Source organism: Rattus norvegicus, chromosome 4 (assembly GCF_036323735.1).
Source record: "Rattus norvegicus strain BN/NHsdMcwi chromosome 4, GRCr8, whole genome shotgun sequence".
Classification (NCBI taxonomy): domain Eukaryota; kingdom Metazoa; phylum Chordata; class Mammalia; order Rodentia; family Muridae; genus Rattus; species Rattus norvegicus.
Window position 1 is genome coordinate 94865926 of NC_086022.1, and position 27309 is coordinate 94893234.

Sequence of the window (27309 nt, forward strand, 5' to 3'; positions counted from 1 at the left end):
GTTACTTTCTGTTCTGCATATTATTATATAAAATGTCACTTGATTGAAAAGACACATATTTCAGTTCACATATGTGACATTGCTGGCAATTAACATACATCAAAATTCACAAAACAATTTGGAAGTGACTGTAGGGTAATTGCTTGCATGTATCTAGAACTGACTGGTGTTAACTAATGCTTTTCAGTTTGCATTTATTTACATTTAGTACTCACAACAGAAGAGGTGATTGCTACCTTAATGCTGCAGGCAACACAATAAAGCAAACGAGCTTTACGTGGCCACACGGCCATACTGGGAGGCATGTTGTAGATGCAGGCAGTCTGGTCTCAGAATCCAAGAACTAATTTAACCTTCTTATTGGCAAGGTGAAGAAAGGAATCAGAATTCATGTAGTGATATAAATACATATATGTGGAGGGTAAAGAGGACGTGGATTTGATTTCCAGTGCACACATGAAGAATATCATCTATCTGTAACTCCAGTCCCAGAGGATTCAGCATTCTGTTCTTGCCTTCCCAGGCATTAGGCAAGTACATGAAAAGCAGACATGCATGAAAGCAAAACATCCTCTCACATAAGATAAAATGATCATATATATATATATATATTCAAACGGTAGTTTGAAAAGATGTGGACTTTGTCTATGCTCACAAGACAGCATCTGTGATGGGAGTGTTGACAACTGTAGGAGACAAAGTGTGGTTTTCGCTGGGATTGAAAATGTGGGAAGAAAAATAAGGACAGCTTAGGCAAGCTGAAGCTGAATGAGATCTATATAAGCTGTGATAAAAAGTAAAATAAGTACAAGATTTGATTTTTATAAAGAAAAGAAAATGCCAGTTTATGAGATATATGTGTGGATATATGTATATATGTATATATATAATATATGCATCATATATACACATACAGATTATCATGTACATATATACACATATACACTGTATACATATACATATGCATACACACCTGCACCATATACATACACACACACATATATATATATACATATATATATATATATATATATCATATACAAGAGAGAGAAAAGGGAACTTATTTCCATAGTCTTTCCTGTGCAAGGTAGAAGACTGAGATTATGCTCCCTTTTGTACGCCAAGTACATGAAATGCCCTATTCATTTGCACACATTTTTGAATGCATGTTATATTCTGGGCCTGGTGGTTAATGTCATGTAAGTAAATGTAAGATAATTGTTCTTAGCTTTAAATATTCCATAAATACATGATGATGAACTATAAATAAACAATAAAAACACAGTGTGACAAATGACATAGGCTACCATGGCAACTCCTAGGCCAGGGAGCAGCTTTACCCTGGGAAAAGGAAAAGATTGCATGAAAAAGAGCACTTGAGTTGGGTCTTCAAGATAAACGGGAATGTAGGAGACAACAACAGGAATACTAATGAAGATGGATTTGCTGTGTACAAAAATTTAGACTTTATCATTTACCAGGTAAATGTTATACAAAGCTTGTTCATAGAAGAAAAGAGTTATTTAAGTCAGAATTCAAAAAGATAGCTTAGACCGGCCTGAGCAGGCACTGGAATGAGAAAGAACACTTTTTAAAAAATAATATATTAGAAAATAAAGGGATGTCTGTAATAAAATGGCAGTGATAGATTAACAAATACTGATGTGGGGACGATTAGTTACTATACTAAGAAGTAACTAATAGGACCTGCAAATTCAGAGATGAAGAAACAAAACATGCTCAGAAGTAGAGGAAATGTGCCAATGGTGACAGAATAAAACACACTAGAGAAGCAGAGCCGAGACACAGAACTTTGGCCATGGACATTGTGACGCTGTGGTGCCGGATGAACACCCCAATGGAACTGCCTAGGAGTGGCAAGTTGTTGATCTAGAATGAAGCAAGCTGTGCTGAGGATGAAAAAAGCATATGACATATAACATTTATATAACAATTAACAGTGTTAGATTAATGGAAGCACGAGCTCCGACTTATTATTTAAACCCCCAAGTTATTACTTCGGAGCAAGGAGAATGGATGGTGTTGTTTGTGCTACTAGGTAAAAAAAAGAGTAGAGAGCAAAGACGGTTGTCTTAAGGGATAGCTCAGAGAAACTTCTGTGTGCTAATCTGTCCCTCTCCCCACCATCTATCTACACAAGAAGAGGGGGGCCTTAATAGCTCTTGGTACGAATGAGGTTTACCAGCCTCACAGTCAGGCTGATCTGCAGGGAGGCACAATAAAGAACCATCTTTCTCATCACTGTCTCGTAGGAAGTCCAGTTTGTGGTGGCAGAATGCCCATAATTCCTGTGTTTTAGAAAGAATTAGTAGTTGGAAAGAGGCCAGAGGTTTCAGTGTGGAAGTTGAGCACGTACCTTTTTACATGCTTCCACACCTTTTCGGGACTGCACAAGGTCCTTGAAAATATCTGTATTCACCAAGGCTTTGTCAGTCACCAAATCAGAATCGTTCCCTCTTCCTCAGTTGCCTATGCAATGGATGCTAATGAACCTTCTGAAGTGTGATGAAGTTTTGCAAACTAAGTGTTTTAAAGAGAGGACTAAGAGCATGATACTTAATTGAAAACAAAGAATTCCTTATAGATATCTAAGATGTTAATTTGTCTTTCAAGCTAAATACTTATTAATGGCCTAATTGAGTTCCCCAGAGTGTGCTAGATATAAGCCTGAAAGGAGTTCAAATGTGCACATGGTAAGAATCGGAATGTCCAATATCCAATATCTGTCCACTGGATACCAGTGTAGGGTCGTGCTGAACAGACACAGGAGACCACATACACTGTGTGTGCAAAGAAGACAAAACATTTTTCTAAATATTTGTTGTTGACAAGGAGGTTTTAACACTAATGCACACAAAGGATGAGGGGAGATCTCTGGAAGCATAAATTATGTAGATGCTAATTCCTTAGTGGATTGTTGGAGGAGCAATTTTCTGAATTTGCAGGTGATATTTAATTGGCACACATTACAAACATCAAGGAGCAATTCAATCAGATAAAGGACTTGAGTCATTAAGCACATGGTGTAATAGGTGAGAAGCATAGGTGAGTGGCAATAATAAGGCTTGAATCAAGCTAAAGACCATGCGCTGGATGTTTGCCAAAAGGAAGGATGCTGTCCAGGAATGGTTATGGGTTTAAAGACAGCATATAGGTAAGGGCAAGCAGAACTTCAGGAAAATACGTTTAGAATTAAAAAGATTGGTAGGTTAAAGGTTATAAATTAACGGACTACTGCATCAGTCAAAGCCAAGGTGACATAAAGATCAGAGCTCTGATGAGAAAATCCTCTAACTGGGCGTGCATAAATCCTGACACCTGCTGTTGGCTATTGAAATCCCATCTACTACCTCAGCTTTCATCTATCCCAGGCTAGAAATCCAAAAAAATTGAATGAATAAGATGACTTCAAGCACATAAAGAATGCATATGTGAGTGAAGCTATTCAGCATAAATTCTGAACTGGAGAGGTGGCTTAGCGGTAAAGAGCACTGGCTGCTCTTCCAGAGGTCCTGAGTTCAACTCCCAGCAACCAAATGGTGGCTTAACATAAGTTTTAAAAGACAATCCAACCATGATTTTTTTCCCTGTGATTCTAGGTACATAATTATAAAGTAGTGTTTATATTGCTTGGCCATTTTCTTAGTATGCAAGCTCCATGAAAATTCCAGCTGAAGTTACTCTGGAAATTCCAGACGGGGAGAAGTGTGCATCCTGTGGGAGATGGCATAGTGCATAGTGTCACTGACATAAGAGGAGAGTCATATCTCTTCCTCTGGACCTTGAGAATATAGGGGAACATAAGCACACACGTGGGAAACTAAAGAGCTCTTCACCTTAGAGCAGTCTGTGTATGGACCCCTTCTGAGGAAGTTTTGTTAGGTTTTGCATATTCATTTTCAGAATGGCTGCTTTGGACAAAAAGCCATTTTTGAATGACAGTTACTGGAACTCTGAGGGTTGTTTACAATGCAAGACAGTTCCCCTTCTCCAAGAAACAGATAGGTACATAGGAAAGAGGAAAAGCATGAGAATGAATATGCACATGTTTTCCCTCTAATCTGGCCTGCCCCCATTCCTCTCTATTACAGTGAATGACTTCAGCCTTCAAGTAGCTCAGTCCAGAACTCCTGACTTCTCTTGTTTCCCTCCTTCCTGATGTACCTCACACATGTATCAACAATCCGTATTTGGCTACAAACCTGGAGTGCACCATAAACACAATCACTTGTTACTTCTCCACAATTGTCCACTGATATAATGCATCATTACTTTCTTTCAGAATTGCTTCCATGTTCCTGGCAATGACATTGCTTTTCCTTTCGGTAGCTATTTTAAGCAGAACAATTAGGAGGATTCATTTAAACTCTCATTTCATACTCTCTAACTCTATGATAATTTCCATTGGTTTGAATTCTTGTCCTACCTCTAATGTCTTATATGCTCACTTGTTTGTATATACACACCCTCGGTGTCTGCAAGTGTTTTCTATTTGCTCAGTCTGAGTATTCATCAGAGAGAAATCAAGTTAAGAAAATAACAGTAATAATCCAAATGACAAATCCTAACAAACACAAAAGAATAAGTAGAAGAATGAGTAAATGTTGGGGAATAATTCTTATAAAGAGCTAATATAGAAACTACAGAAGCAATAGAGATGATAAGGTTTAGCCAGCTCCTTAACATGGCCAACGCCGTGCTTTGTTGACCTCTCCCCCAAGGCTGACAATTTGCCTTCTTAGAACTTCAGATTTGGCCTTGAGCTCAGAATTGTGAGATGACTCACTTATATTGAGGTGAGTCCCAGATAGGAGAGCTGAATATATGAGATCTCAGCATCCTAAAGACGAGGGTCTGGCTAGAATTCTGGTATTAAATACCATGAAGTATGTGATTTCTTCCTAAGGTAAAAGGTGTTATTCCATTTCGGCCAAATTCTAAAGTTTTTATTAAAACATTAACTTCTACCAAAATGAAAAAGGTAAACAGTTGACAAAATTTCTTTGAAAATCTGCCATTGGCAGTGGTATGAAACATATGATTATAAAAATATAATTCCTGCCTATAAATGCTATTATTAACATTGAGAAAATAAAAGAGATGGTATGAGATAAGCATTGCCTGAGAGATAGAGAAAAACCGAAGGAAGGAGTTGCTGTCAGCTGGGGAATGGGCATCTTACCCAGGTGAAAATAGATTTAAAAATTGGAAACATGTACTTTTCAGTAGGTGAATTTAGGGAAAGGAGAAAAATATTATAAATACTAATATGAAAATCAAACTCTTCCTAAGACTTTAAATTAGGTAATACGTGTGAGCAAGCATGAAGTTGCTGAAGGGAGTCAGAAACCAGCATGATTTTGAGAATGGATGCTTACAGGTAGATGAAGAACTCCAAAAGCTAACTAGTATTAATGTTCTTGTTATTATCATAGAGTCAGAGATAAAACATGTATTAAAATAGTAAAAACATTGATATTTAAAAATAGGTACACCGGGTTGAGGATTTAGCTCAGTGGTAGAGCGCTTGCCTAGCAAGCGCAAGGCCCTGGGTTCGGTCCCCAGCTCTGAAAAAAAAAAAAGAAAAAAAAAAGCCAATCTGAGTTAAATGAGATCATATCTCAAAAAAGATAGTAACTATATCTGGGTGCCATGTGTAAAAATAGGTACACCAAATCTCTATTGATCATAATAAGCACATGACAACTGAAATATTCTAAAATACTTTGGAAAGAAAATGATAAATAAATTAATCAGAAAACTATCACAGTCAACAGATAGCTTTTGAATATGTATGTACTGTCCTTCTACATTTTGAGAGTTGAAGGTAACCACAAAGAGATGATTAAAACTCTGCCATCTTTACAAAGACTAGAGTTGGATATTGAGTATAGCCTGTTACTCTCATAACACCATATTTATGGAAGAAGGAAATATACATACATAACCATGTATATGAAAAAATAAAAGTCTAAAGAGACTTGCATTGATCTTAAAGCAGTAATTCTACATTAAGGAATACAATGAAAGACTATTGTTTGTCCTACTGTTGTTCGTTTGTTTGTTTCAATGGTCACCAGATAGCTTTCACACAACATGAATTCCACAGCTTCTTGGCCTCTGACTGTCATGTGAGTTAATCCATCCAGTGAGACTACAGATAAGATGTCTCAAAAAGCCTCTAGGAAGTTTCCTTCATACACAGAGTATTCCTCATTTGATATTCTTCTCCTATTTGGTCTGGGATTTTATTAAATGGATGCATCTCATGCCCGGATCTTACAGTGTGAATTAGAAGCTGTATTCTGAAGGAGAACAGTTCACCCCCAGTTCTGAAGAACTGAGCTAATCTTTTGGTTCACACAGGAAGGGCAGCAGGCTTTTCACTGATTTGGAGGTGGCCTGCCTGGGTTGGCAACTCCTGACTCTTCTTTGTCACAATAGGTAAATGACTTAATCTGACTCACATTTCTTAGTTGCAAGTTTGAGATATTAATAGTTTAACTCATAGAGTGCTTGTGATGGTAAATTGAAATGATAATTGAAAACTGGTAGTAAGTACTATGTAAGTGCTAAATGATACTAATAGCTATACTAACAAGATAGGACCTATTTATGCACCGCACTTCAAAATTAGGTTAATTGCCCTACCATGTACTAACTGTAACCATATTAATTCTGTCCTTTCAATGAGTTCATAAATGCCCCGCATATAAATGTAAAAGGAAATATATTTTAATATTATTAACTGTGACTTAATGTCAGAATATAAATGACTTTAACATTTCCATTAGTTCAGCCTAGAAATTTATTCATTTCCATAAGTATATTTGGAAATTAATGCTAATGTGTTAAGCATTTTAATTTAAAATTAATCTGTAACAATGTGATATTAACCAATGTCTATTTAGCTTTCAAATACCTACATAAAATTTTGACTTTAAGAAAATTAATAATGGGATTTGCTTCACATTTTGATCCATTTTCTGTGTTCATGTAGGTAATAATTCACGTTGTATGCTTCATAGGAAAGGAATATTGGAAGGCGAAATCAGAATTTACACTATTAGTAAACATTAAACAATCACATAATACTATAATAAATGATTTTATAATAAAAAATTCAAAATGAAGACCACTCTTGCACTACAAGTTACATTCCTCCACTAATGGCCTGAGATGTCCAACTATGGCCACCTGCTCAGTCAAACATCACATAGTACATGTGATCTGTAGCTCTTCACGTTTCTCTTCTTCTTTCTCCCTGTCCTTTCCTACTTCCTTTTCTTTCTTTCTAAGCTCCTATTTTTATTTTTATACATTATAACATTAGTTGAAGAGTAATGAATATCAGACAGTATTCATAAACACTGTCAAGAATAAAACTAAATTATATAAGCACATTCTTATGAAAAGGAGAAAACACACATGTTCAGAAACTCAATGGGCTGCATTTGTGTGGAAACTCTTTCGAAATATTTTTTGTTTCTTCCTCATATAATGACAATAATAATAAGGTAGGACTGTCAGGGAAAGCTTTAAGACGGAAATTTGTAATTGGCTGTTTAGAAGAGTCAAATTCCTGATCAAGATTAGTGGTGACTGCAGGAAATAAGTATATTCTTTTCAGGAGAAAAAAATGAGTTTCTATAAGTTTTATTTGCAAAAATTAAGAGAAGAATGTTCTATGATTTGATTTTGGCATGTTCTAAATTTTACAGTACATGTGATCACTTTTATAGAAAAATAAGTATGATTTTATTCTTAGATAAAATGAGAAATTTGCTGTAGATGGTAAAATAAACAATTATCTTTTCTTTACACCGTTAAACTATTCATGAATGGATGAATATCTGAATGCTCATTTATTTTGAGTTCAGTAATGCCTGTTACAGCGCACTTAAAGCTGTGTGAGAAACTTGGTTGGATAAAAATATAGTAAAGAATATTGATAGTTGATTGAAAGGCACATCCACATTTTTGGTTATCAAGGTATCAGTTGGAGGGAGTAGCAGAGATCTGTGGTTTTTAGTGATCCATGAATGAGATCTGCATCTCTCCTGCTGTGAAGAGTGAAGGTACTGCTTCTGAAGGTCCAAAAGGTGACATAATGGATGACAGCTAAATATTCAAAACATTTAAGACAGATGTGAAGAATGCAAATTACATGAAGAGACAAATATGAAACCAGAATTTTCCTCAAAAACCATTTAAAAGGACTTAGAAGAGTCTGGGGCCTTATAAAATTGCAAAGCTTCTCTAAGGAAAAGGACACTGTCATTAGGACAAAATGGCAACAAACAAATTGGGAAAAGAGGACGAATATTCAAAATATACAAAGAACTCAAGAAGTTAGACTCCATAGAGCCAAATAACCTTATTAAAAATGGGGTACAGAGCAAAACAAAGAATTCTCCACTGAGGAACATGGAATGACTGAGAAGTATCTAAAGAAATGTTCAACATTCTTAGTCATAAGGGAAATGCAAATCAAAACAACCCTGAGATTCCACCTCACACCAGTCAGAATGGCCAAGATAAAAATCTCAGGTGACAGCAGATGCTGGCGAGGATGTGGAGAAAGAGGAACACTCCTCCATTGTTGGTGGGATTGCAGACTGGTACAACCATTCTGGAAATCAGTCTAGAGGTTCCCCAGAAAACTGGACATTAAACTACCTGTGAACCAAAAAAAAAAAAAAAAAAGACCGGGGAAGTTGGATGGGGAGAGAGGTTCATGGGAACCTGGGAGGCATTCAGGGAGAAAAAAAGAATATTATGATTGAAATATATTGTATAAAATTCTCCAAGTATAAATAAAAACATTAACCCCCCTAAAAAGAGTCTAGGGTCTCATTTTAAAATACTTGCAAATTGTCCTTGACATTTAGCATAATAATCTACCAAATAAAATGATCTTGACTCCATAGTAATTTGTGTGCATATGTATGTACATGTTGATATGAATGTATAGGCTTTTGAGTACATGCATGTAAATGCATATACACATGTGTGCTTAGAGGCCAGAAGTCAACTTAAGGTGTAACTTGTAAGGAGCCATATTGTTTTTTGAGACAGTCTTATTCACTGGCTTAGAGCTTACCATGTAGGCCAGACTGATGGGGCAGCAAGTCCCAGTGTTCTCTATGTCTCTACGCTCACAGAGCTGAGATTATAATTGCCCAGCTCCTTGCCTGTGTTGTGTCTATGTGCTTGATTTATTGTTTTTATTTGAGTTCTGGAGGTTGAACACAAGTTCTCGAGCTCCTGTTTCAAGGTCTTGGCTTCCTGAGCTGTATCCTCAACTGCTCCAAAATTACTTTTAGAAACTGAATTGTCAATATCAACTTGGGGGATATTGACAACTTAGATGTGTTCATAAGACACATATGCAGAATATAGGATGTAGGTAAGGATGCAGAGTAAGTCCTGACTTCATGCCAGTTATCCATGTTACTATGATGTTCACCACATCACATTCTGGAGCAAACTAGTTAATGACTTCTTTCCTGTGACAATTATATCCGATTAAGTTTTGAGAAAATTGTTCTCAAATTGTCTTCGAGTTAATCTTCTAAGATTCCCAGTGGAGTTTCCTTTTAGTCATTCGTGTGTGTTGCCTATCATTTAGGTTTCATGACTTGAAAAAATACAAACATTGTATCTCCTTCCAAAAAATGCTCCAGGTAATTAGTTAAGATAGTTAGAATACATTTACTTATATTCAAAATTTAAATAATCATTCTACATTAAATGTTAGACATAAGGTCAGTTTATCAAAATTAAGCCTGCTAAAAGAGATGCTTAGTTTCTACAGAAAAATTATAAACACATAAACACTAGCAAACCCAGACATACACTTCAAATTTCTAAGTAATTATTCAAGATGCTAATCTTATATTATTGCTATAAAACACTATAAAATTTTATTTTGCCTCTTCCTTTTTTTTAAATACTCCTCTGATTGGATGTTGTGGTACATACCTGGAAGCTTAGCACGTGACAGTCAGAAACAAAGGAAAAAGGCTTTAGGCCTGCCTAGGCTAACTAGTTGGATTTTCTGTAAAAGATTAGAAAGAGGGAGAGTAAAAGAAAAACTCCTTTGACTGTAAATATTGACAAGAAAGCAAGTAGAGAAAAGTCAATTTACAAGTAGTAGGCATTAGAGTGTGTGTGTGTGTGTGTGTGTGTGTGTGTGTGTGTGTGTGTGTGTGCGCGCGCGCATGCGCACGTGCGCACACACATATGTGCATTTATAATTTCTGCCTGAAGTTATAATCTAATAGTGAAATCACATATTATTAAAAGTCATGCAAATATGTATAAATTATAACTTTAGTAACTGGTGGAATAGTCAGATGTGTCGGCAACTGTTAGTATAAATGCTATTATTATACTAACAAAAGGTCATGGAAAAACTACCTTATAAATGATTCAGATGTTAATTTTCATGAAGGAGTTTTAGGCAGACAGTTCAAACCATGGAAGCAGCATGTGCAAATATGATTGGTAAGATATGACACAATGTGACCATGCTGAAGAATATCTAGAAGTGTCCATCAAAACCTGTGTAACTCATATTATAAATTGACCCTTCCTCCTAGGATGAGGCCAACCCATTGACAACTATCAAAACATAATCTAGCACAGTCAGTTTTGCTCTGAAGAATGATTGCTTGAGTTGCAATACAAAGAGGAAGAAGAGGAGATTTCAGATAGACTTGTAGGGGCCCAGCAGAACAATGACCAGAGTGGACAGCCAAATGTTCACAAAAGAAAATCAATAATAATAGATTAGATGAGGTCATAAGGGGGAAAACAATGAGACTACAGAAAATTATGACATATCGAAAATGTCCCACATCAAAGCAGGGAAGATCAGAGAAAATTTTCAGTAGCATGTCATGAATATGGACCTGGCCGTATCTGATCTGAGATATAATCGAGCCATTTAGTAGAAAGGTAAACTATAGTAGCAAATAAGTCAAGCTAGACATTGAAGTCTGCAGGAGAAACAACATCACTGTCAAATGTTGTCAAAGAGGGTTTTTCAGATAAGCCCTGAATTACTTGACTTGGCAGTGTGACGACTTTGTAGTGCCATTTCCATGATGGGGTGTCCAGTTATTCCCATTCATAGAAGTCTTCTCAAAGTGACTGGTTCTGTAGAAATAGAGAAAAATTTTCAGATTATGTTGACATTGAAAAGGAGAGAGAAAATACATCATTTATGAACCATCAGAGGTCATAGGGAATTGTGGGAAAGACCTGTATGCTTTTAATTTACTTATTTACTTATTTATTTTGGATTAATGAGAAAATTTTAAAAATTTTCTTTATTGGGAGGTAAGATTTTTATTGGATATTTTATGTATTTACATTTCAAATGTTATCCCCTTCCCCTGGGCCTTCACAGGACCAAGGGCTTCTCCTCCTATTGATGCCAGACAATGCTATCCACTGCTACATATGCAGCTAAAGCCATGGGTCCCTCCACTATTTGGTTGGTGGTTTAGTCCCTGGGAGCTCTGAGTGGTCTGGTTGGTTGATATTGTTGTTCTTCCTAAGGGGTTGCAACCCTTCAGCTCTTTCAGTCCTTTCTCTAACTCCTCCATTGGGGTTCCTGTGCTCAATCTGATGGTTAGCTGCAAGCATCCTCATCTGGATAAGTAAGACTCTCACAGAGTCTCTTAGGAGGCATCCATATCAGGCTCATGTCAGCAAGCACTTCTTGGCATTAGCAATAGTGACTGGGTTTGGTGGCTGCATATGGGATGGATCCCCAGATGGGGCATGAAATCCTTAGGCAAATGAGTGGAACTAGAAAATATCATTCTGAGTGAGGTAACCCAGTAATAAAAGACCACACATGGTATGTACTCACTGATAAGTAGATATTAGCCCAAGCTCAGAATACCTAAGATACAATTCACAAACCGTATGAAACTCAAGAAGAAGGAAGACAAAAATGTTGATGTTTCAGTCCTTCTTAGAAAGGGGGACACAATACTCACAGGAGGAAATACAGGGACAAAGAAGGGATCAGGGACTGAAGAAAAGAATTTTCAAATAGGAAATATACACCTTATACATTTTAGATGGAGTTTTATTCTCTGAAATGGGGATAATTTTAGAGTTTTCCAGTAAAAGATGACTTTAGACAGCAAGGAGGCCATTTCCACATTTGTAATTAGAGCTAAAATAATATGCCAGTGGTAGCCAGAGGGGAAGCTCCAGGTCAGTGTTAGTACAAATCTCATATTTCCTATGTTCACTATATGACACTGGTAGATATTATCTTCTGAAAGTTCATGAGTAATGAGAAGACCAAAGTTTCCATGTTGGTGAATCTTTGAAAAGGCATTGTAGAAAGTAGATAAATGGGTAGACAAAAATGACTCATAGGAGATTTAACAACTGAGTGAACAGTTACTATCACTGATCATTTCCAATTACATTTTTAGACATTCAGGATGTTTGGGACTTTGGTCCTGAGTCTTGGCAGTTTATGAGTTTGTGCTCGATAGCATCTCTAAATAGAAAGAAGGAGCAATGGCACGCCAATCCACTATACACCCCGCTGTACAGTAATTCTGAAAAAGGGGACGAGCAACTCCCCAGGAAGGGGAATGCAATGTAGAGAATGCTAAGTAAGTGTGTGTGTATGCGCGTGTGTGTGTGTGTGTGTGTGTGTGTGTGTGCACGTGCACATGGGCATGTGTGTTTGTGTGCATACATGAGTCAGATTTAAATGTCATCCTGATTCTGACTTACTGTACCTGGGTAGACTGAAATTTCTCCGAATTTTAGGATCTATAGATCCATGCAGGTAAATATCATATTTATTAACACTTTAGTTCAAACAAAATAACTCCCTCATGTCTAAATTTATAAATAACCCATAGAGGTTGTTATTTAAAACACTCAGACATACTTGGCATGAAAATTGGCAGTATTGGGCTAGCAAGACACTTAACCCCCAAGCCTAATAACCTCATTTTGATCCACATAACCCACATGGTAGAAAGAATGAACTGACTCCAGTCAGTTGTCTTTTGACCTTTATATGCAGGCTACAGGAAACACACATGCACATTAGAGCACACATGAACACACACACACACACACACACACACACACACACACACACACACCAAACAAGGATGTGTATCTTTACTTACACAAACATGCAGACACAGGAGATGAGCAGAATTCTATTTCTACATTATAAACTTATCCAGACTTCCTAAAGTATGGATTTATTGTAAGTTTAATGATATTTTATAAAAGTTTAAAATAGTTACAAGGATAAACTTAGGAGTGAGAAAATAATATATTCAATACTGGTCCTGTATTTACCAATGAGACTTGAAAGAGTCACTCAACCTCTCCAAATTTTAGTTTCCTAACTTTAAAAAGAAGGAGGAAATGAATAGTTAATAGATAATCATAAGGATTAATTGAAATATTTTATCTAGTTACATAATACAGGCTGAAGCAACAAATAGATTTGGGCCTGGCTTACACACACACACACACACACACACACACACACACACACACACACACACATGCACATGCATGCATACATACAAATCATTACTTTACCTAACAAGCTTAGAGGCCAAAATATAGTTTTTTATGCACACAAAATGTAAACCAAGGATGGTGTCAATTGAGCTTCTAAGTGACCCTCCCATGAATTTATATGTTAAGAAATATTGAATGCCTTGGAAACATTTTCTTAAAATTCTTTGGAATGTTTTGTATTGCTACTGTTTTAATGATGACTCTGATAAAATGAATTAAAAGATAAAGAAATGGGGCTGGGGATTTAGCTCAGTGGTAGAGCGCTTACCTAGGAAGCGCAAGGCCCTGGGTTCGGTCCCCAGCTCCGAAAAAAAAAACCAAAAAAAAAAAAAAAAAAAAGATAAAGAAAAGCAGTTTACTGAGGATATCTGTGTCTGAGTATTCCTGACTGATTCCACATGTACTGGCAATGTGAACGAGGTAATTTTTTTGCCTTGGTTGGGGCAAGAACTGCAGTAATGTATGCAAAATTCACATGGAGCTTGTCTATAAGAAGTCCCTGCAGTTCTTCCAGTTTATATGAAGAGGCTTAAGATGTTGCCTGAGGCATCATTTTTTTCCTCCCCAAGGCAAACTGAAATGCCACAAACTGAATTGTTTTCACACTATTAATGTATTCTTCTCTCTTTCAATTTCCCAGAGAGCTGACATCGGGATTTCAGCTTTAACCATCACTCCAGACCGGGAGAATGTTGTGGATTTTACAACACGCTACATGGACTACTCAGTAGGGGTCCTACTGCGAAGGGCAGAAAAAACAGTGGATATGTTTGCCTGCCTTGCACCATTTGATCTATCTCTGTGGGCCTGCATTGCCGGCACAGTCCTTCTTGTGGGACTCCTGGTCTACCTCTTGAACTGGCTTAATCCCCCACGGTTGCAAATGGGATCAATGACATCTACTACACTCTATAACTCCATGTGGTTTGTGTACGGGTCCTTTGTACAGCAAGGTAAGAGAAAAGGTGCATTTTCCTATTAAGAGGGAAGGAAAATAATGTTTCAAATAATCAGTTAAAATAATTTTGTATACGGCATCAGTAACACTTTCTGACGATCTTCACAGCAGTGCTCAGAAAGATAACATTTCCTACTGTCTCTTAGTAGATCTCAGGCATAGCAGGCTTCCAGCATTAATGGCTGTTTGTCTTTTGATGTAAGTTCAGTTTCATCAGCAAAGGCAATGCTGAATGTCAGTGATAAGATTCACAGGGTACCTCAAGGTCAGTTTTTCCTTTCAAACTCTGACTTCCTGAGAAATAGCTTTTCTGGCACCAAAGTCCTTACTACTACAGAAAATACTCTTCTATTATTTACATGTACAAGAGAGGTTATTCTTGTTCTTCATTCAAGATGTTTTCTTTTCTCCAAATATTGATTAATAGTCCAAAGACATTAGTTAATATGAGCCTATAATTCCTGCTAATATATCATCATTATCAATGAATTTACCTTATAACTTCATTATACCCAAAATCATGTCTTTACTTTGTAATCCATATCCAGTCAACTCTCTTCATTACAAATCTTTAATTAACTATATGGTTATCCCTGTTTCAGGAAGACCATATCTTTTGCATGGCCTCGTACAGTCTACAGCTAATGGAGAAAATTGAAGAACAAGGACTGATAGTCTGGCAAATTTAACCCAGGCACTGAGCACAAGAAATACATGTGAGAACTAACATGACTGAGTAGAGAATAAATGTGGAGAGCCATGGAGATTCAGGAGATCTGTGGTATTGGCTAGATTGAAGCAGTAAAACTTCAATAACCACAGTGACAAAGAAAAGGAGGGGAAAGCCTCGATAGAGCTCTCAGTGGTGACTGGCAGTCATCACTGGAATAATTCAAGGGAAGAATCTGAAGTGTAGTAGCATGCATTCCTTATAGCGATATTTCAGTAAACTGGATTTGTGTGATTTTTAAAATTCTGTTGGAAAATAAAATCAAATTATTGGTGTAACGGTGTTAATTAGATTGAGTGACAAATTTCCTATTGAAGCAAAGGTTTCTCTTTGTTCCATAGTATCTCTAGTCTCTGCTGACAGGTCAGTCCAGAGGTTCAAACATTTCGCTCATTTAATTTACATATCCAGCTAAGGGATGTCAGTTCACGCTGTGGTCCTTGGGTTTCTCTTTGTGAGCTTCTCTACACTTCTCTCTTCCTGGGACATTTGTTCTTGTTTACAGCATCAGAGTTGGTTTCTACAATATGTGGGATTCTGCAGTCTCCATTGTGGAATTGTCCCTTCAGAATATGTATTGAATATGCTTGACTTGGAAATTTTTATGGCAATTAAAAATTACTAAAATTGTGAAGTTTTTAAGTAGACAAAAATGTAGTAAAACATAAATAATTATTAAATAAAAAACTAAATCTAACTCAGCTCTAGATAGGTTATTACCAAGACAACGATTGAAATGGTAAACTCTGGGTTAACTAAGAAAAACTAGAAGGATCAATAGGAGTAAAATACAAAGTAAGAGAAAAAAGATACCCAGTTTAAACAGAAGAAAATAGCAGAAATCTTGATGGGATTAGAAACAACAGTGTAAATATCAATGAGTGACTTAGATGGATAGTCATAGAAGTGGGCACCTGATTTCTTAAAAATAAACAGTAGACGACAAGTCATCAGTATGTATATATTCACATTTCTGAGGTTAAAAGTTGATGGAAGACCCCAGTGCAGACAAATGAAGGTAAAATGAACCTCCTGCAACAACCTATAGTTTGGACTGGAGAAAATGACGTGAGCTGCCTGTCAAAGTTAGTCATCAAACCCAAAGAAGAATGGCTAGGCTGGTGACAGAAATGCCCAGTGCTACAAGAAAGAAGAGGTGACATAGCTGGATGTAGTTATGCTGTTTCACCTCACCTCTTCCATTCCCATCAGTGGTGTCTGTGCATAGTTTCAACAACCATGGGACTTGCTAGGAACTGTAACTCTTGAACTTCTAATTAGTGTAAATAGTCACCAGACCATCTCTGGATGGACAAACTCCACCAGGCCAAACACAGAATTATTTATATATACACTTTAAATCTTTCACTGCCAGCTGTCTAGACACACAGAGACGTCTTAACAATATTCTTGATTTTCCCCTCTGTTTCTACATCCTTTTGTGTCCATTTTGTGTCATAAATATTTTAGGAGTGGAAGTTATTTTCTCACATGAAGTAATTAGACTTCATTTCTTCCCTGAAATATAGGTACCTCATACATCTCTTTCTTTTTCTGACTTTCCCCTGAAAATAACTGGTGTGTGTGTGTGTGTGTGTGTGTGTGTGTGTGTGTGTGTGTATGCGGTGTTTCTGTGCCATGAAAATCTAACCACAGTATTTCCTATCTTCACAAGCTTTCTTAACATCTCACCATCCTCTGCATGCAGGTCTGAGCCCATTATGGTCTGACTACTATTCCAGCACAGCAGTCATCCAGAACTCAAAATTCCTGTCTACTGACACTGAGAAATCACAACAAATAGACAATTACTCTAAACCATGCAGTAACTTTAGCTGAGGTGAGCCAGGCAGCATCTTTTCTACTTTTATTGGATATCTTCCGGAAGAACTTCTGATGTCATCTTGTCCAGTCTTAACTCTCACCCTGTGTTCTGACTTGGCAAGTTTCTGCTCATCCTCCAAATCTCATCTGGGTTTCCCCTGTTTCAAGAATCTTTTTTCAGGCTAAGGCACTATCTTCATGTTTTTTAAGATAGATTTATTTTGGTACTTATAAGAATATGCAAAGATTGAGATATTTCTTTATAAAACTTATTGTCACCTGTATATTGTTTTTAAATAAAATTTATTATAAAAATTTCAAATGATGGAAAACATCATGCAGCAAACCCAACCAGATCCCAATTCTATACAGTCTAATCAACGTGTGCACAGTTAATAATGCATTTCAAAACTGGGTATTTTTAAGTGCACACTCTATTTACTTTCCTTGTACCTTTGCCTATAACTTAGTGTCTTTTACATTGGAAGTGGTTAATAAATGTGCACTGAAACGTCAAAAGATGAACGAAAGCTAAATATTTAAGTGATAACATGCAAATCTAACAGTCATTATGTGCTTATTAGATTGTAATCCAAAAAAATATTTTCACTGAAATTCTTTCCCAATGACCCAAAATCATCAAGTCAAGGAAGTTATGTGTACTATGTGAGATGTACCCACTACTGAGTACATTTTGAGAGAGAGAGAGAGAGAGAGAGAGAGAGAGAGAGAGAGAGAGAGAGGATCTCTGAAGTTGTAGAATTATTTCTAAGAGCATTGTCCAAAGTGTGGATAAATGGGTTTTCTGAATTGTTCTTCAGGTCACAAAAAAAATCCAGGAAGTTCTAGAGTAAAACCAAGCAAACAGAAAAATGCTACCTGCATGGTCCTCAGGCTTTAGCTCTACAAAGATCCAGGGGTTTTATAACATAAGTTTCATAACATTAAGTATGTTCCTAGCAAAACTGCTTTGTTAAATGGTCCTCACAGACTATAGGTTGGCTATGAATTATACAAATTCATAACGAAGGATAATGCTGAATTATATGCGATGAACCAACTTATTTTGGGGAAGCTGCTGCCTGTTCACGGACTAACAATGAAAAGGTGAAGCCATTAAAAGATACTGAGGGCATTGTTATACTCTGATTAAAAGCAAATTAAAGGCTCATAAACTCAATGAAAAGAGAATGAATGAGTAGCACTGTCCGTGAATAAGCAATAGATTTGGACTTAGTGATAATTCCTAATGAAAATACAGTCTCTTTCGGAGGAAGCACAGCTGTTATTTCAAAATTAAATATTTATTGACACACTATTTCAGATTGAAGAGGAATGGACAGATATTTCATGTGCTCGACAGATTTCTGAAAAGGAGACCATAAAGAACTAAAAGCAGGAAAATGTTAAATATATCTGAGTTGTTTACTACTCCTTATTCTAAAAAAAAGTCAGCGATTTTACAACATTCTGGAAAAACAGATTTGGGAATTCAACTGTGTAAAAGCAATATGGTCTATTACAGAGATAAACTCAGTGCATCTGTGTGGCTAGAACATTGGCGCTTGTGAATTAGGTTGTTAAATGCAAGAATGAGAGGCCAATTTAATATGTTTTGTTGTCGTTATATATCATCCCTCATCACACCTCTCTCCTTGAAGTTAGCATATTAAAAACACTGGAGCTGGAGTTTCAAAGACCCTCTAATGGATCATTCATTGGTAATTCCTCTAATGCCATCGAAGCTCAACTGTTTTGTTCACAGAAGTGACTATGTAATTTGTTATTTATAAACAAAGTGTAAAGGGAAATCTTGAGTTGTTCTATGGTTTTGTGTGATTTGAAGAACCATAAGTGCTTATAGCCATGCATATGTCTGTCAGCAAGCATCCTCTACATAGCACCTATGTCCCAGGAACAAGAGGACCAGAGAGAGGAACAAGGAACAAATTACATATAATAGTATCATGCCCAACCTAGATAATTGATATGACAATAAATAAGAACTAATATTTGTTTTATTTATTCTTTGAGAACATCATATGATATATTATTTTTTTCTCATTCCACAACTTTTCCCACCACCCAGTATATATACACCTCATCTTCTCTCTCTCTCTCTCTCTCTCTCTCTCTCTCTCTCTCTCTCTCTCTCTCTCTCTCTGTCTTTTCTCTCTCTTACATACAAACACTGCCCCCCACACACACACTATAAACTATGGACTCCAATTTAGTTTGGTCACTCCTAAGCACGGGGCGTGCCTGGAGTGTGGCTGATATTTCCAGTCTTACTCCATTAAAAAATTGATTTTCCTCCTTTCAGCAGTTATTGTTTACAAAGAGCTCCTTGGCTGGGGTGGAATTTGTTACCTGCTCCCTTCTCTGTGGTAGGATTTTGTCCAGGTGAGCTTGTCTCTGTGTTCACATGTGCATTTTCCCTGTTGTATCTGGAAAATGCTGTTTTCTTAAAACCATCCACTACTTCTGTCTCTTAATATCTTTCCAATCCCTATTCCCTGGGGCCCTGAGCCTTTAAGGAAAGGGATGATAGAAACATCCCATTCATGGCTGTCAACTCTAAAGTCTCTCACTCTCTGCATGATGAAAGACATAATACTTGTAAGAGTGTTCTATGACATGTCAATGTTTTTTAATAAATTGGAGCCTAGCAAAACCACTTCCAATTATAGGATTAGATAAAGTTATTGAAAACAGAAAGAAAAAGAAAACTCTTTTGTTAGTTTTGAGGATCAAAGAGGTCTACAAATGCTAGTACTGAATAGGAAAGGGGCCCAAGGGAATGGTAGGAAAGCTAAAAATAACTCCATACTTCTGCACAAGAGTTAACATAAGAGGCAGCCCACTGGCTTTTAAATCTCAGGATAATTTTTGAAGGTAATAAAACTCTTCTCAGTGCCAGGTAGATTGCATTGTTACAGAGAATCACAGCTTTATCATTTCCACAAAAGAGACTTGAGAGAACAACCCTGCCTTTAGAAACTTTAGATAGAAAAACTCAGAAACCCCTATTTTAATAATGTAGAGCTCAAATAGGAAATCCCACAGTATTGAGGACTTAGGATTCAATAGCAAAGTCACTTTGTAGCGCTATCTGGTATTTGGTATTCTATTTGAATATAACAGAAATTATATCAGCTAGCTAACTCAGTTGTTTACTGACAGCAATAACCTCGGGGAGAAAGGAAGTCATTCCCAGTGACAGTTCACTGGGCTCTAAAGACAGATTTCTCCCCATATTCTGTTCAGACAGGAGTAACTAAAAAAGATGTCTGTTGTTTTTATTTATGTTCAAACAGCACCTCTGCTGTTGCTAATTATGATTGGCAGCCTTTAACCAAGGCAGTGCCAAGCACTTGCAGATCTGCCATAGCCACTTTGAATCTCTCCGTTCGGCTTTAAGCTTTAGAACATGACGGTGTACTCTCATTCATTTTGCTAACAACAGAATTCTCTGCCACGGAAGCAAATTTTCAAGGATGGTAACCAGAGAATCGCGAGGATGAAATGTGAGTGTGTTAGTTTAACTTCCCATGGACCTTAATGAACTAAAAGGTGACCCTAGGAACCACAAGCATGTAACATGCTCTTGATGACTGTCTCTGTTCCTTTGACCCTTCTGATTAAGACAGAAAACCTCCCATGATGATGAACCAGTTTTGTAATGGTTAAAAGTAATTAAAAATTATAAAGCACAAATCAGACTCTGCTTAGAGTAAGAACAGATACAAACTATATTTTTTTAAAGATTTATACATTTATTATATTTAAGTACACAGATACACCAGAAGAGGGCATCAGATCCCATTACAGATGGTTGTGAGCCACCATGTGGTTGCTGGGATTTGAACTCAGGACCTCTGGAAGAGTAGTCAGTGCTCTTAACCACTGAGCCATCTCTCCAGCCCCTATATTTTTGAATCCTAAAAAAATCCATGTGACATTGAACTGCCTGAGGATACAGCTATACCTCTCTTGGGCATATACCCAAAAGATGCCCCAACATATAAAAAAAGACATGTGCTCCACTATGTTCATAGCAGCCTTATTTATAATAGCCAGAAGCTGGAAAGAACCCAGATGCCCTTCAACAGAGGAATGGATACAGAAAATGTGGTACGTCTACACAATGGAATATTACTCAGCTATCAAAAACAATGACTTTATGAAATTCGTAGGCAAATGGTCGGAACTGGAAAATATCATCCTGAGTGAGGTAACCCAATCACAGAAAAACACACATGGTATGCACTCATTGATAAGTGGCTATTAGCCCAAATGCTTGAATTACCCTAGATGCGTAGAACAAATGAAACTCAAGACGGATGATCAAAATGCGAATGCTTCACTCCTTCTTTAAAAGGAGAACAAGAATACCCTTGGCAGGGAATAGAGAGGCAAAGATTAAAACAGAGACTGAAGGAACACCCATTCAGAGCCTGCCCCACATGTGGCCCATACATATACAGCCACCCAATTAGATAAGATGGATGAAGCAAAGAAGTGCAGGCCGACAGGAGCCAGATGTAGATCACTCCTGAGAGACACAGCCAGAATACAGCAAATACAGAGGCGAATGCCAGCAGCAAACCACTGAACTGAGAATAGGACCCCCGTTGAAGGAATCAGAGAAAGAACTGGAAGAGCTTGAAGGGGCTTGAGACCCCATATGTACAACAATGCCAAGCAACCAGAGCTTCCAGGGACTAAGCCACTACCTAAAGACTATACAGGGACTGACCCTGGACTCTGACCTCATAGGTAGCAATGAATATCCTAGTAAGAGCACCAGTGGAAGGGGAAGCCCTGGGTCCTGCTAAGACTGAACCCCCAGTGAACTATACTGTTGGGGGGAGGGCGGCAATGGGGGGAGGATGGGGAGGGGAACACCCGTAAGGAAGGGGAGGGGGAAGGGGGATGTTTGCCCGGAAACCGGGAAAGGGAATAACACTCGAAATGTATATAAGAAACACTCAAGTTAATAAAAAAAAATACTCAAGTTAATAAAAAAAAAAGAAAAAAATCCATGTGAAGATGTTCTGTAATGAAAGTTTGATTGCTTGAATAAAGCAAAGAAGTAGTTTCTCATGAAAATATTTAACAAATTCAAAGATGATTTTATTTTTTTTTACATTTTATTTATTTTTTTATTAACTTGAGTGTTTCTTATATACATTTCGAAAGATGATTTAAACAAATACACTAAATTCTAGATTTAATGCTAATTTAATGCTAAATTTAATGAGAGAAAGGGCAGATGTTCCAGACCATTTAAAATAACTTTCCCTAGCATGTAAATTGTATTAGGTTTTTAGCGATTAATATCACGATTCACCTCAGTTTAGGAAAGAGGTATAGAAACAAGTATTGCTGAGGGGACTTATCCCAGGGTGGTTTAGGATTGATTAAAGATAAATACTGGGGCTCAAGGGACCACAGATCATGTAGAAAACAGCAGGTTAGACTATAAATTTGGAAATTCGATTTTAGATTGACATGCCAAAACCTTCATCTACTTTCCCGTCTCATCTATGAATATGTAGTTAGATACATAATCCTGACAGCTGTATCCCTTAAAATTGTCTGTGCCCTTCAAAATCCAACCCAACATTTGAAACTGTAAGACTGGATTTAGCCTAGCTCATCACTGCCTACGATCTGATCATAATGCACCTTACACTAGGTAACGGCTTCTCACCACCAGGTTAAAACTTGGAAAGGTAATAATGGTCTTGAAGCATATTAGTTGTTGTATAAGGTTTATTTATTTTTACTTTATGTATGTGGCTGTTCCACCTATGTATATATGTCCATGTACCAGGTGTATGGCTTGTGCTCACAGAGGCCAGAAGAGGATGTTAAATCCTCTGGAACTGGAGCTACAAAATTTTGTGAGCTGAAACGTGCATATTAGGTTCAGGTTATCTACAAGGGCAGAAAGTGCTCTTAACAGCTAAGGCATTTATTTCTCCAGGCCTGTGAGACACTTTTTTTCTAAAACTCTCGAATATTATACATGCATATATACATACATACATACATACATACATACATACATAAATAGTACGTACACACACACACACGTGTATATATATATATATATATATATATATATATATATATATATTCCAATGTATACTTGGCAGGACAAATTAGTACAAATTCATATTATTTCATATTATCTATCTTGTCATATATATCGCTGTCTGCTGTCTGACATTTGTAAACTACATGCTTTTCTTTTTTCCAGAGGTAAGGACTAAATAAGGTGCCTTACATGTGACTGGGCAAGCACTCTACAACTAAGAGAAATCCTCAACTTTATAAACTATGTGCTTTATGGCAATTTGTGTGTTTTTTGCATGTGTCATCGTGTGTGTAAAAATTTAACATTAGACTAAGCATGACACCTATTACTGCTCTATGGATGAAATAGTTCTTTGATTCGTGGCCACAGACCAAATTTATAGATTCTTCTAATGTTTACAACCCCATATCTTGGCCTCCAAGTTAACAACCTGTTTGAAACTGGCACACAGCCTGTTCTGTCTACCTCAGTTGTTTTCTAGCCATGAACATTTATATCCATTGTCCAAGTTCAACTTTTGTATGTCCTAAAAGCAACCCTTATGCCTTTCCAAATTTAAATTCTTCCTTCTTCAGGAATCATCTACATAGATATTAAATATGAATTATTTATCTAGTAACAAAAGTGAACAGAGCAACATGGTATCTGTCTTCATGGGTTTTAAAATACACAATGAAACAACCTAACAAACACATAGGGGGCTTCCATGGCACCTTAGCCATTATGTTTGAGAAACTGAGGTGCTACTGAGACAATATGACTTCTCCTTATAATTAAATTATCTGTAAAGCATGAAGAGTTGTTGATGGTACTCTACTTTAACTTGAATCCTTTCAAGAATGTCTGTAGTGCCATCTTTCTTTAAAAGCATAGAGTGATTTTGCTATATTTGCTATATTGAGCAGCACAACTCTGTTCCATTATTTTACTGTTCAAAGGGTTAAGGCCATTTAGTCTTTATCCTCTGCCTTACACCACCACCCAAGGAGTGTTATGCTCCAGAAATGCATTGCCTGGAGTGTGCTGCTGCTTAATAAATCACTCCATCTTGTTTATCTTTCTCTTGACATATATCTAACAGCAGGAACCATTATCCAGTGCCAATGTTAAGTTCTATTGACATTTACTCTTAATTAACTACCCTATTGCCAAAAAGTTTTGCATTGGTAACAAATTGTCTTTATTTAATGCTGCCTTGTACAGGGAGAAAAATGAGTTTGAAATAATTGAAATCTCTTTGCTACTTTTCTAGAAGACTGGTTCATGTTACTGCATAAACAAAATACAATTCATATTTCAATTACTTTCATATAATAATTAAGCATCTTAGTGATTATATGTAACAAGCAATGTTCTTGCTAAATAGATACTAAAGAGTTCAAATTGTTCAGAAAGATGGCTCAAGTTGAATGCTCTTGAAATCAGAGATGGTATGGTTTCTATTTCCATTGATGCCTTTTTAGAAATCTAATATTGAGCAAATTCTGAAGGGTAGGCAGGGAGAGTGAAGACAGTGTAAATCACGGAGCTATAAAGCACACATGGTTAGGTATAGGTAGATACAAAGCTTCCATTCACAGAAATCGTAACAGTCCAAGAGCAGGTGAGCTGAGGGAGGTCCATGTGCACAGATTGTGGGTCTTAGACTTTGAGTTTCATATCGACAGAAATGAAGAGTCACAGAAGTGTTGTTAGAGAAAACACACAATTTTTAGAGAAAGCATTAATAAACAAATTTTTTTAGTTTTCCTACCTTCAGATCCTCCAGCATATGGGAAAAGTTAGCACTTTTTCAAAAATGTAAACTTAAATAAAAATGAGCTGTGCTGATATTTTATTCATCTATAGCTATCAAAGGAAATTCGTGTTTGCTCATAAAGTATATTTATAAATTTTACTTTTTAAATCCCTAGCTCAAGATCCACTGTAAAATCAGGCAGCTGTTACCAATGTTTGACAACATATGAACAGCCAGTTCAAAACTACCTCCTTTTTGAGGCTTTATTTTTTCTTTATTTTTTTAATCTTTATTAACTTGAATATTTCTTATTTACATTTCGATTGTTATTCCCCTTCCCGGTTTCCGGGCCTACATCCCCCAAACCCCTCCCCCTCCACTTCTATATGGGCTTCCCCTCTCCATCCTTCCCCCATTACCACCCTCCCCACAACAATCACATTCACTGGGTGTTCAGTCTTGGCAGGACGAAGGGCTTCCCCTTCCACTGGTGCTCTTACTATGCTATTCATTGCTACCTATGAGGTTGGAGCCCAGGACCAGGCCATGTATAGTCTTTGGGTAGTGGCTTAGTCCCTGGAAGCTCTGGTTGGTTGGTATTGTTGTTCATATAGGCTCTCAAGTACTTTCAAACTCTCTCAAGCCTTACTCTCAATACTTCAACAGGGTTCCCATTATCAACTCAGTGGTTTGCTGCTGCCATTTGCCTATGTATTTGCTGTATTCTGGCTGTGTCTCTCAGGAGAGATCTACATCTGGTTCCTGCGGTCTGCACTTCTTTGTTTCATCCATCTTATTTAATTGGGTGGCTGTATATGTATGGGCCACATGTGGGGCAGGCTCTGAATGAGTGTTCCTTCTGCCTCTGTTCTAAATTCTGCCACCCTATTCCCTGCCAAGGATATTCTTGTTCCCCTTTTAAAGAAGGAGTGAAACATTCGCATTTTGGTCATCCCTCTTGAGTTTCATGTGTTCTGTGCATCTAGTGCAATTCAAGCATTTGGGCTAATAGCCACTTATTAATGAGTACATACGATATGTGTTTTTCTGTGATTGGGTTACCTAACTCGGGATGATATTTTCCAGTTCCATCCATTTGCCTATGAATTTCATTAAGTCATTGTTTTTGATAGCTGAGTAATATTCCATTGTGTAGATGTACCACATTTTCTGTATCCATTCCTCTGTTGGAGGACATCTGGGTTCTTTCCAGTTTCTGGCTATTATAAATAAGGCTGCTATGAACATAGTGGAGCACGTGTCTTTTTTATATTGTTGGAACATCTTTTGGGTATATGCCCAAGAGAGGTATAGCTGGGTCCTCAGATAGTTCAATGTCCAGTTTTCTGAGGAACCTCCAGACTGATTTCCAGAATGGTTTTACCAGTCTGCAATCCCACCAACAATGGAGGAGTGTTCCTCTTTCTCCACATCCTCGCCAGCATCTGCTGTCCCCTGAGTTTTTGACCTTAGCCATTCTCACTGGTGTGAGGTGAAATCTCAGGGTTGTTTTGATTTGCATTTCCCTTATGACTAAAGATGTTGAACATTTCTTTAGGTGTTTCTCAGCCATTCGGCATCCCTCAGCTGTAAATTCTTTGTTTAGCTCTGAACCCCATTTTTAATAGGGTTATTTGTCTCCCTGAGGTCTAACTTCTTGAGTTCTTTGTATATTTTGTATATAAGGCCTCTATCTGTTGTAGGATTGATAAAGATCTTTTCCCAATCTGTTGGTTGCCATTTTCTCCTAATATCAGTATCCTTTGCCTTACAGAAGCTTTGCAGTTTTATGAGATCCCATTTGTTGATTCTTGATCTTAGAGCATAAGCCAATGGTGTTTCGTTCAGGAAATTTCTCCAGTGGCCATGTGTTTGAGATGCTTCCCCACTTTTTCTTCTATTAGTTTGAGTGTATCTGGTTTGATGTGGAGGTCCTTGATTCACTTGGACTTAAGCTTTGTACAGGGTGATAAGCATGGATCGATCTGCATTCTTCTACATGTTGACCTCCAGTTGAACCAGCACCATTTGCTGAAAATGCTATCTTTTTCCCATTGGATGGTTTTGGCTCCTTTGTCAAAAATCAAGTGACCATAGGTGTGTGGGTTCATTTCTGGGTCTTCAATTATATTCCATTGGTCTATCTGTCTGTCTCTGTACCAATACCATGCAGTTTTTATCACTATTGCTCTGTAATACTGCTTGAGTTCAGGGATAGTGATTCCCCCTGAAGTCCTTTTATTGTTGAGGATAGTTTTAGCTATCCTGGTTTTTTTGTTATTCCAGATGAATTTGCAAATTGTTTTGTCTAACTCTTTGAAGAATTGGATTGGTATTTTGAT

General features: G+C 37.1%; 1 protein-coding gene across 3 annotated transcripts in view; it reads left to right on the forward strand.

Annotated features, from left to right (window-relative positions):
* Positions 1-27309, forward strand: part of Grid2 (glutamate ionotropic receptor delta type subunit 2) — a 1477190-nt gene that overhangs the window by 1120761 nt on the left and 329120 nt on the right. For all 3 annotated transcript variants that reach the window (NM_024379.2, XM_017592903.3, XM_039108399.2), the window contains exon 11: positions 14252-14564. In NM_024379.2, coding sequence (NP_077355.2) covers positions 14252-14564 — 313 coding nt within the window. The remainder of the gene's footprint in view (positions 1-14251; positions 14565-27309) is intronic.